Source organism: Triticum aestivum, chromosome 3B (genome assembly GCF_018294505.1).
Source record: "Triticum aestivum cultivar Chinese Spring chromosome 3B, IWGSC CS RefSeq v2.1, whole genome shotgun sequence".
Lineage (NCBI taxonomy): Eukaryota > Viridiplantae > Streptophyta > Magnoliopsida > Poales > Poaceae > Triticum > Triticum aestivum.
Genome location: NC_057801.1, coordinates 639,238,229 through 639,249,359, shown reverse-complemented (window position 1 = coordinate 639,249,359; position 11,131 = coordinate 639,238,229). Strand labels below are relative to the sequence as shown.

The 11,131-nt window shown below is 49.6% G+C and overlaps 1 protein-coding gene across 1 annotated transcript; it reads left to right on the top strand.

The window, feature by feature from the left end:
- Nucleotides 1-349: 349 nt before the first annotated feature.
- Nucleotides 350-5,284, top strand: LOC123071413 (BEL1-like homeodomain protein 9). The gene is made up of 4 exons (XM_044494956.1): nucleotides 350-1,514; nucleotides 2,373-2,749; nucleotides 4,191-4,251; nucleotides 4,342-5,284. Exons 1-4 carry the CDS (start codon nucleotides 738-740, stop codon nucleotides 4,987-4,989), a joined length of 1,863 nt encoding a protein of 620 aa, XP_044350891.1. The 5' UTR covers nucleotides 350-737; the 3' UTR covers nucleotides 4,990-5,284.
- Nucleotides 5,285-11,131: the final 5,847 nt, after the last annotated feature.

Sequence of the window (11,131 nt, the reverse complement as noted above, 5' to 3'; positions counted from 1 at the left end):
GCAGGCCTATTTCACTCGCGCGTCCTCCGCCCGTTGCCTCTCTCGCTCGCGAAAAAAAATTCTATGAGACCAGGTCTCACGGATTAGCAGGTGAGACCCATTCTGATGGATGACACGTGGCATTCACAAATCACAAACCATCCACCCCACCCTCCATCTGAAATCAGGGGGGGAGAGATTAGATGCTTTGTGATTTGTGAATGTCACATGTCATTCATCAGGGCGGGTCTTACCTGATTTATATGAGACCTGGTCTCGTATAATCTCGCTAGCTTTCGCTTTCTCGGCTTATTACGAGTCCCCCCTCCCCTCGCTCTCCCTTTCACCGCCTCGCTCTCCTCCCCTCGCCTTTGCAGAAAGAAAGGCGCCCCGGCCCGAGCCCAACCACACCAACACCAGCAGTCGAGCTGAGCTGAGCACCCGTCGAGGAATCGAGGACAAGAAAAGCGAGCGAGCGAGCGAGCGAGAGAGAGAGAGAGAGAGAGAGATAAAAGGCGCGAGGGAGGAAGGGAAGGTACAGCAGCGGAGACAGAGGGAGATACCACCAGCACCAGGCCAGCCAGGCCCGGCGCTCGGAAAGTGCGGAGCCGTTTCCCCTCCACCTCCACTCTCTCCAGGGCCAGCAAGGCCACCCACCCAGCCCCAGCCCCAGCCCCAGCCCAGCCAGGTGCTCCTGCTCCTGCTCTACCTCGCCGCCCACCACCCACCGCCTACGTGCGTACGTGCGGGCGCTCGCCATGTCGTCTCCCGCCGGCGGGTACGGCGGCGCCGAGGCCCACCACCAGCAGCAGCACCACGGCCACATGCTGCTTCATAACCATGCACACCACATGGCCGCGGCGGCCGCGGCGGCCGCGGCGTCGGGCGGGCAACTGTACCACGTGCCGCAGCACAGCCGGCGCGAGAAGCTCCGCTTCCCGCCGGACGCCGCCGCCGAGGACCCGCCCCTGACCCCTCTAGCCCAGCACCACCACCACCAGCAGCAGCACCAGGCCGGGGCGTGGCCGCCCCCGGCCTTCTACTCCTACGCGTCCTCCTCCTCCTCCTACTCGCCGCACAGCCCGACGGTGCCGCAGGGCCAGCAGCTGGTGCTCAACGGGCTCACCGCCCAGCAGGTCACCGCGCAGCAGTTCCCGCAGATCCCTACGCAGAACTTCTCGCTCTCCCTCTCCTCCGCCTCGTCCAACCCCGCCACCACGCCCCCGGCGCCCAGGAAGCAGGAGCCAGGAGCCGCCGCGCCGGCCGCCGGGCCGTACGGGCCCTTCACCGGCTACGCCACGGTGCTCGGGCGATCCAGGTTCCTCGGCCCGGCGCAGAAGCTGCTGGAGGAGATCTGCGACGTGGGAGGCGCGGCCGCGCACGTCGACACCAGCGTCCCGGACGAGGGCCTGCTCGACGCGGACCCGATGGACGGCGCCGACGACGCGGCCGGCCACGAGCTGGACACCTCCGGCCCCATGTCCGGCGCGGAGCAGCAGTGGAAGAAGACGAGGCTCATCTCCATGATGGAAGAGGTGAGCTACGACGCCGCTTGCTCCAAATTTCCGACTTTTTCCGCCTCGTTCGTTTCGATGTCGCCACTGCAATTCTCCGGCTGGCTCCTCGGCCGGGAGCGCGAAGAATCTTGCACATAGCGGTCACATCACCAGCGACGCGGCCGTGGCTTTGCCTGCTTTTATTCACTGTGCTTCCGCGGTTGCATGTGCTTTTGATTTGATGATCATTTCCATTGCTGCTGTTGCATTTGCTCGGATTTTCCTTTTCTCCTCCACAGTGCCGCACTGTTGACGCCCAACAATTTGCTGCTCGCCTTTTTTCTCATCAAAGGATCAAAGATTGGATGTTGATTAGTTTCGCCGCACTAAGCACACCTTTTGCAAATATCATCTAATACATGGAACCACAACTGATTGGCAGTGTCCTGGAACGCTTTGGGACGGTAGGTGATGCTGGAAACTGGTAGCGAAACTTTGGCCTGTCATGTCAAGAAAATCGTGTTGTTTCATCTTTCACATGGTTAGGATAGGAGTAATTGACCCTCTCGCAGCGTCCTCTTCCAGCCTCTGGGGCAATACATAACATGGGAATCTACGTACGATGTAGAAAGCTTCCATTTATGGAGCTCTCAGTCTGAGTCTCAGCCTCAGTAGGCGAAACTTGCTTGTCTGACTTCTTTATTAATGGCGTCTTACTTCTATAGTTGGGAAGTAGGCTTTGCCTTGTTCATGTCACATCCACATGAAAACCAAAGCTCCCGGCAAACAGCAAAGAAAATCTTTCCCATCTTCTTAGACGTCATGAGTAGCAGCTGCTTATCTCTAATCAAGCGCCGTACTTACTAATCCAGCTACAATTAACCTCTCTTACCGTAGGTGTGCAAGAGGTACCGGCAATACTACCAGCAGGTCCAGGCCGTGATCGCCTCGTTCGAGAGCGTGGCCGGGTTCAGCAACGCCGCCCCGTTCACGGCGCTGGCGCTGAGGGTGATGGCCAGGCACTTCAGGTGCATCAAGGGCATGATACTGAGCCAGCTGCGCAACACGAGCAAGATGCCCGTCAAGGAAGGCATGAGCAAGGACATCACCATCTTCGGCCTCGGCGGCGGCGGCGCCCCCGTCGGCGGCTTCCAGAGGGGTGGCAGCGTGAACGGCTTCGGCCAGCCGCACAACATCTGGCGCCCCCAGAGGGGCCTCCCCGAGCGCTCCGTCACGGTCCTCCGGGCTTGGCTTTTCGAGCACTTCCTGCACCCGTAAGTTGTTTTACTACTATCTGCTTATGGTAATTAGCATTAGCACTAGACGACGTACGTACTCTGCGCCTTTCCAAGATAATAATGTTTCATTGCATGATGGTGCTACATCGACATGATTATGCTGGGCCTGGACCTCTGGTTGTTTTAGCTGATAGTAAGCAATCCTCGGTGTCGAAATCATTAGGATGGCCAAGGCCAAGCATGAGTGATGGAGTGTCATGGCATGGCATGCCTTGGCTTGGCTTGGCTTCCAAATCATTCTATTGGATTGCAGCTAATGAGATTATCAGTCACAGCTTTTAGGACTTTGTATTTTTTGAGCTGTGCACATCATCAATTTGCTAACAGTCCGGGTCCTCCATTTTGCATCTTTCTTGCATGACTTTCTAACTATCATTAGGTGAGCGGCTTTAAGGATTTGGTTAGGGCGTCCAATTACTTGTATGTTGCTTGTTTTGTTACGCTGATTGCGAAACAACTTGTGAGTGAGAGTACTTCTAATCCAGTTTTAGGGGGCACCTACCTATAGGAAGATGAAACATCATAATTATATTGGTTGTTTTGCCTATTACATCCATCTTCTGTACTACAATCTGGTTTTTCCATGATGTATGACCTGGTGGTTACATCAGGTTGATTGGTGCAATGTTAGCATATTCAGTTGTTGTTCATTATAACTTTATAATGCCAGATCTTTCCGTTTCCAAACTGGATTTGGTATTATATATTGAGTAGTACCCTTTCTTCATTATTGCCGTCAATATTTCTAACCTCTAGAAAGAAAAGGTTGATAATTGTCAATTCATGTCCTTTTGTGTGATCCCACACCAATCAGTGCTTAGATTTAACTTGCTCTTCTTTGCAAAAAGGCCTACTTGGATGGTGCTAGACTGATAAGAAAAATTCTTTAACATCAAACCTTTATTTTTGGAACGCCGCTTGGAGTTATATATGTATGTTTATGCTAAAAAAAAAACCCATGACAGGCATCCTAGCACAATAAGTTTCTTTGATCCCTGATCTATCACTACCTGGCTTGTTTTCTAGTACTACTCCTTTTCTATTCACACAGGGCAATCAAATATAATTGTTAGATCCCACATCATTCAGTGCTTAGATTTAACCTACTCTTAAAGGTGTGCATGGATGGTGCTAGACTGATAAGAGAAATTCTCTAAGACCAAAACCTTTATTTTGGGGATGCTGCTCGGACTTATGGATGTTAAGCCTGAATAAAGAAAGCCATGACAGGCACCGCCATCCTAATCTGGCTTGTTTTGCACTCATTTTCTATTCACACTGGGCAATCTCATACAATAGTTACGTGCTGAACGTCTTTATGATCTTTAAATCTTTATACGCATCTCCCTTTTGAACGTGTTACAATCAAGAGTACTTCATGCTGCATTCGTCTGATATTCAGGATGAAACCTTGCAGGTATCCTACCGATGGCGACAAGCAAATGCTGGCCAAGCAGACCGGCCTAACAAGGAATCAGGTGAACAGCAAAGCTGGTCATTGTTACCACTAGCATGTCATTTTGTTTCTGGAGCTTGGTTGACATGTTGGGTTAATAATGGCGGTGCAGGTGTCGAACTGGTTCATCAACGCGAGGGTGAGGCTCTGGAAGCCAATGGTGGAGGAGATCCACAACCTGGAGATGAGGCAGGTCCACAAGCACTCGCCGCACGACAAGGGCCAGCTCGGCGTCCACGGCCAGACTCACCAGCATTCGTCGCAGCAGCAGCAGCAGCGCAGCGGCAAGCGCTCCGAGCCCTGCGACTCGCACCCCGGCCAGAGCAGCGGCGTCACCAGGAACCACCACCACCACCACAACGCCGCTGCCGCCGCCTCCTCCCACGGTGGTGGCTTCCCGGACGACCTCTCCCAGATGTCCCACTCCATGCAGCAGGGCCAGGTGACCTTCGCCGGGTATGGCGCGCTGCCCTCCCCGCAGCAGCACGGCAGCATGTCGTCGCCGCAGCACCACCACCAACATCACGTCGTCGGCGGCGGGGCGGGGCACGCTGGCGGCGGCGGCGGCGTGTCGCTCACCCTCGGCCTCCACCAGAACAACAGGGTCTGCTTCGGGGAGCCGCTGCCGGCCAACCTCGCCCACCGGTTCGGGCTGGAGGACGTCGTGAGCGACCCGTACGTGATGGGCTCATTCGGCGGCCAGGACCGGCACTTCGCCAAGGAGATCGGCGGCCACCTGCTCCATGATTTCGTCGGGTAATCGGCGCTGCCGGTGCTCAGCTCGCCCCCTGCTGATGCACATTGTTGTAATGTACGCACGCACGCACTACTAGTATGCTAGGATGGTATATAGTAAGTCAATCATCACAATCATTTGGCGGCTTGGCTCGATGATCGGTCGACATGAACACGGTCGATTCCTTTGGAGGGCGGATGAAACATTGACATGCCCTCTCCCATGTACTAGATCCAAATTCAAACAGCTGTCCAACATTCAAACACCCTGTGGGCTACACAGAGCTTGAAAATACCTTGTTCCAAAAGGCTTTATGGTCTCCTGCCATTTGTCCTAGAGCTTTTGGATTAACCCGTGGTAACTAATGAAATGCATGCATGTGTTCCCACATGGCCAAGGAAAAGTTACCTCTTGTTTATGCCCAAAAGTGTTAAGACATCGCAAAGAGTTACCACTAGTATTACTGTACTGCAGCTCCTTGTTTATGTCCAAAAGTTTTACCATCACTGTGCTGCAGCTCCTTGTTTATGCCGAAAAGTTCAAGTTTTACTATTACTGTACCGCAGCTGAAGCTTTCAACCGGTCTCTGTAGAATATGACCATCTTCCGGCCTGGTATGTTAGCCTTTCGATGATATGCTATGAAACCCGCTGCGTTAGTTTAGTCTTTTGATGTGCGGTTATATATTAATACTAATCACGCCGTCGTTTCCGTTATCCGCTGTATCCATCGATGGGGGTAGCCTCCTAAAGTCTGGACAGGCCATGATTTGGACGCCTGTTGACCTCTAATTGGCCCCGTCACGCTAACAAATTGTCATTGGGGCTAGCAGCGGTAGATTCGGCCTACCCTTTCGATCACGGATCGACGCACTAAACAAATGCCACAGTGCCCCAAATGGCATGGCCATGATGATGGATCCTGGCTGCGCTGTCAGTGTCGTGGTGTGTATTATATTATCGCTAGTAGTATTATATTAAGCCCATGCATGGTAGAGTATGGTAATAGTACCTGCCGCTGCATAGTTAACCGTGCTGTTTCTGTCCGGTTTCGCAGCGGTAGTATCGGATCTGTATATATATGTCCGAAATTGCTCCATGCACGACACAGGTGGCCGATCTATGCACGACACCTAAATCCAGCGGCCGATGCCCTTCTCAATCAACGTTTGTCTGGCCAGATTTAAACCATCGTCTGTGCATCGTCCAATTTCATCGTGTGTGTCATATATGTCTGGCGCGAGCGCGATGATTCTATCGGTGTGCTGTGTTGCCTGGTGATTGGTGATAGGCAGCAGCAGCGTATCGACCGTGGGTGGGGGTGGCGCCATGCACGTTGTTTTTCCCGGGAGGGAATCCGCGCGCGCCAGTGAGCGCTGTAACTAGGGGCTAGGGAGTACTTGGCCTGCAGAAACTGCAGTGACTACTGCTCATGTTTTAAAAAGCATCACTGTTTGCCTCCTCTCTTAGGCGTGTCAGCTGCTGCTGGTGGTGGATGGGGAGCGTAATTGTTCTTTCAATGTGTTGTTGTAGGTCATGCAATGACCACTGTTACTACACATGGGTGATGGGCCGAGTCTGTCTGCGCTACTATAACTCCAAAAAGAGCAATTGTAAAAAAAACATAATATCTCACATGGAATCAGAATCATGCAAGTGATATGGTACTACTCCTCTTGTTTAATTTGTAGGAGTACATATAGTAGTGTGTCCTAGCTGCATGGACTCCAGACATCACATAAGTTAAGCTTGCCATTTCAGCATATATGTAGTGCTAGGGAAAGCCAAGTTTGCTATTGGATGCCCTGTTAATTTTGTGTGTTGTACCACTGTTTATTCATGGCCATAATGTTCTTATGCACTGTGCAAGATCTCTTTAGCTTTTCATTAACAAATCTGAACCACTTTTCTCATTAAGAAATACCAAAGTATCATCAGAGCCCATCCTTTGGTCATCCATCCAGGCCCTATCAAAAGCTTCAGCTTGCTTCCTTGTCCAGGTACATGCATGGCTCTTGAAGCCCAAGCTTTGTTATCACTAATTCCATGGGCCCTCTGCTGCTTTCCTTTACATATCTTGTCTTTGAAACACTGCATAGGCACATGATCACAAAAGCCGGGCGTGGCCTACTGGCTGGCCAGCGCTTTCCCTAATCTAATCTAAACACCCGGTGGATTCTCGTTAAGCATATGTTCTTTCCACTCTAGGATACGGCCGATTTGATCCCTCTCTGGATTTGGGCACGCTTTTGATAATTCTCGCCTGGTTTTGTCGACGCCCAATCCAATCCGCTGCTGCTGCTCCCATATCTGTCGCTTGCTGCTGCTGCTCCCACCACTATCTTACTACGACGGCAGTGGCAGTGGCGCACCTGCTGCTTTTGCCTTGGAAATGACATGGACATATGCGGTTCGGTTTGGACAGAATAAAATTTCTGCTGCTTTCCTTGGAAATGACACACGGCCGCAGTGGGAGTGAGATTGGGCATGGGCCGCGGCACCCACGCTGGAGCTGGAGCCTAGTGGGAGGAGTACATGCTTTGCCCCTTTCGTGTGATCCCTCCCTCAGGTGTCGAACAATGATGAGTTCTTGAGTCGATCCATCGTCCTTCGGTTTTCACCACGACGGGAGCAATGGAGCGTGCACTTTGGCACTCAGCACTGAACTGCACGCCGGCAACTGAAAGTGTGCCGCGAGCAGGGATTGTAACTGGAGTTGGTTTATCCTTGAAGATGATAGGAGTAGTTGTTAGGAGTGTAACTGAAGGAAACTGGGTTTGTATTTGGCCATCTAGTCACAGCCTGAAACTGTGTCATGCACAGGCAGATTAAGAACTTTAAAGGATTGCTGGAATTGATGTTTGCCTGCACTAAATAGGGTGGTTGGAATGTAGGAGCGGGTGGCCATGACGATTACAATGACACTTCTGCTTCGATACAACCCCTACCCACATCAAAGATCTCTTCGTACCCCTTCATAATAAAGGGTATGATGGTCTTTTTTTCATAATACGCCGGAGACTTTTTTTAGACAGCCCGCGACAATAAACAGTAGCCAACAGTAGCCTGGGTCGGCCGAACAACAAGTCGCCTCTCTGAGACACGCTGTATAGCCCCAGTTTTTTTCTGTTTTTTCTTAAATTCATTCAATTTGAACACACAATGCAAGTTTCAACACACAAATTTCACAAAAGAAATATCCAACACACAAGTTTCATCATATATACATACATAACCAACACGTACATAGTTCCATCCATACATATTACAAAAGTTTTACATTGTTCATCCAACACCGTTATTCATCCATCCATATAACAAGTTCCATCCATGCAAGTTCATCAATACAAAATAAAAGCAGAAAGGGAAAAGAAGCACTCCATCCATGCAAGCTTCCGTGAATTAAACGAGATCTATAAAATGGGAAACAAGAAAGTTAGAAGAAGAAGAAGAACATGAAGAAGAAGAAAATGAAGAAGGCTGGAATAAGAAGTAAGCATATACTTAGGTAAAATTGAGCTAAAAACCTAGCTAATTATGTCATCTTTGAGTGAACTAAGCATATTATGCCATCTTGGTCATTTTGGAGCTAACCTAGCTAACCTAGGTAAACTTGGTCATTTTAGAGCTAACCTAGGTAAACTAGGTCATTTTGGAGCTAACCTAGATCAAATGGATCATATTGGAGCTAACCTAGGTAAACTTGATCATTTTGGAGCTAACCTAGCTAAAATGGATCATATTGGAGCTAACCTAGGTAAACTTGGTCATTTTGGAGCTAACCTAGGTAAAGTAGGTCATTTTGGAGCTAACCTAGCTAAAGTGGATCAAATTGGAGCTAACCTAGGTAAACTTGGTCATTTTGGAGCTAACCTAGCTCAAATGGATCATATGGGATCTAACCTAGGTAAACTTGATCATTTTGGAGCTAACCTAGCTAAAATGGATCATATTGAAGCTAACCTAGGTAAACTTGGTCATTTTGGAGCTAACCTAGGTGAAGTAGGTCTTTTTGGAGCTAACCTAGCTAAAATGGATCAAATTGGAGCTAACCTAGTTAAACTTGGTCATTTTGGAGCTAACCTAGGTAAAATGGATCATATTGGAGCTAACCTAGGTTAAATGGGTCATTTTGGAGCTAACTTAACTAATTATGCCATTTTTGAGTTAACTAAGCATAATTATGCCATTTTTTACACAAGTAAGCCAAGTGTATATGCCATTATTGAGAAAACCTAGGAAACTAAGCATATTAGAGATACCTTAGCATATTAGAGCTAACTTATGTCATTTCGGAGGAAACAAAGCTAAGTATATAGAGATCATTCTGGAGATCTGACATAACTGACATAGTTCACTCCTCATTCTTCTTCTCCTTCTCCTTCCTCATCCTGATGCGCCAAGAGCGGCGAGGCGGTGGAGGCAGTGGGGTGTAGTCTTCTACCACAATTGGCATGGTCATGTCGCCCGGCTGTGGGATCGCCGGCGCCACCACCATCGCGAGGTCATTGTCAGGCACCACCACCATCGCGAGGGCATCTTCAGGCAGCACCATCGCTAGGTCATCCCCAACCACCACCATCTCTTGCCCATCGCCAGCCACCACCGCCGCTACGTCATCCTCAGCCACCACCATCTGTTGCCCATCGTTAGCCTGCACCTCCTCATCCCCACTCTGCTCCTCTTCTTCCCCACTCCATTCCGGATCATCCTCGCTGCTACTTTTGCTGTAGCCAGAGTAGCTGCTGCTTTGGCTGTAGCCAGAGTCGCTGCTGCTGCTCCCATTGCCTGACCAAATGCAATAATGACAGTTAACAATCGATGTCAGACAAAGCAAAATGTAGAGGAAGAAGAGGCAGAACGTACTGGCATCATCGTCGTCCTGGTAGCGCATGTGACACATAGTCGTGTTGAAGACCTTCACGTGAGCATGGCGTCGCCGTCATACCTGAAGAGAAGAAAGTACCCGTGCCGCAGGTCGTAGGCACGGTCGAACTGCTCCTAGCCACGACACAGGTACATGTGGCCGTACCTGATCACCAACTCCACGTCCCAAAGCCTGTGAAGCCCACTGCCGGCCTGTTGCAGCTTCACATTCTTTGGCCGATGGCCATCCAGCATCGTCATAAAAGTGGCGGGCAACCTCTACAGTTTGGGACAAGGAGTGATGTAGCAAACAGCAGAGTTATCATAATGAGATGGGTGAAGGGGAGATCTCTCCTTTTATATACCTGCCTCTTGGAGGAAGTCTCAAGTATGATACTAAAGAACTCGGAAGCATCCAACTCGTACTCCGGTGTGGCAGAGCAGAGCCTGCAGTGACAACCTCTACCCATCTCTAATAAGCAGTCGAAGAGACCAATTAGTATCTAGAAGCATATCTATAAACATAGAGCCAAGTTTCTAGACATGAAGAAAACTGAGAAAAAAAGCAATGCATTTGTGCTCAACAACATCAACAACACTTAATTAATTTGGTAGGTTAGTTGGCAATGGCAATTGGCACCCTTCAAAACTAGGGATTATCTTCTTCTTCTTCTTCTTGATTGTTAATTCCTAAGGTGGAAGAAACTCTGGTTGGCAATATATAGTGAAGTTACCAAGAGCTTATTATCACTTTCCGCGGCAAATTGGTGTCAACGGTACCAAAAACATACTTATTTGTAATTATGAATTCACATCACATAAATTCAATATTGTCCCGGTTGATATTGGTTCAAGTTTTGTCTTAACCACACAAATATGTACTACATTTCCAGGCATATAAGGCAAATAAGCAGGGGAGGAGGTGTGGGGAGTGAGTCCTTCCTTTCTTGGTGGTAGAGCAACAGCCGACCAGCCAGCCAGACCACCAGTACCCAAGCTAACCACACACACACATACAAACATATTTTCTGATTCCCCTTGCACAACACAAAGATAGATAGATACTCCTAGATTATTTCCATGGTGCTGATGCCGATGCTGATGATGCATGGTGAGACAGAGTCAGAGAAGAATATGAAGAGTAAGAGGAAGATCACAACTCCCTTTACGTGAGCACAATGCCTACTTGAGAGGAGAGGAGTAGTACCCCACACCTTTTCCAACTCCCTCCCATGTTTGCTTGCCACTTTACACTCGTTTGCATTGCACTACACAGTCACCCTCAGCTCATCACCAGTGAT

What these genes read in the sequence shown, in the direction of transcription:
- LOC123071413 (XM_044494956.1), top strand. Translation starts at nt 738, where the DNA reads ATGTCGTCTCCCGCCGGCGGGTACGGCGGCGCCGAGGCCCACCACCAG. An exon ending in TCATCTCCATGATGGAAGAG is followed by an intron (nt 1,515 to 2,372) that starts GTGAGCTACGAC and finishes CTCTTACCGTAG; the next exon opens with GTGTGCAAGAGGTACCGGCA. An exon ending in CCGGCCTAACAAGGAATCAG is followed by an intron (nt 4,252 to 4,341) that starts GTGAACAGCAAA and finishes ATGGCGGTGCAG; the next exon opens with GTGTCGAACTGGTTCATCAA.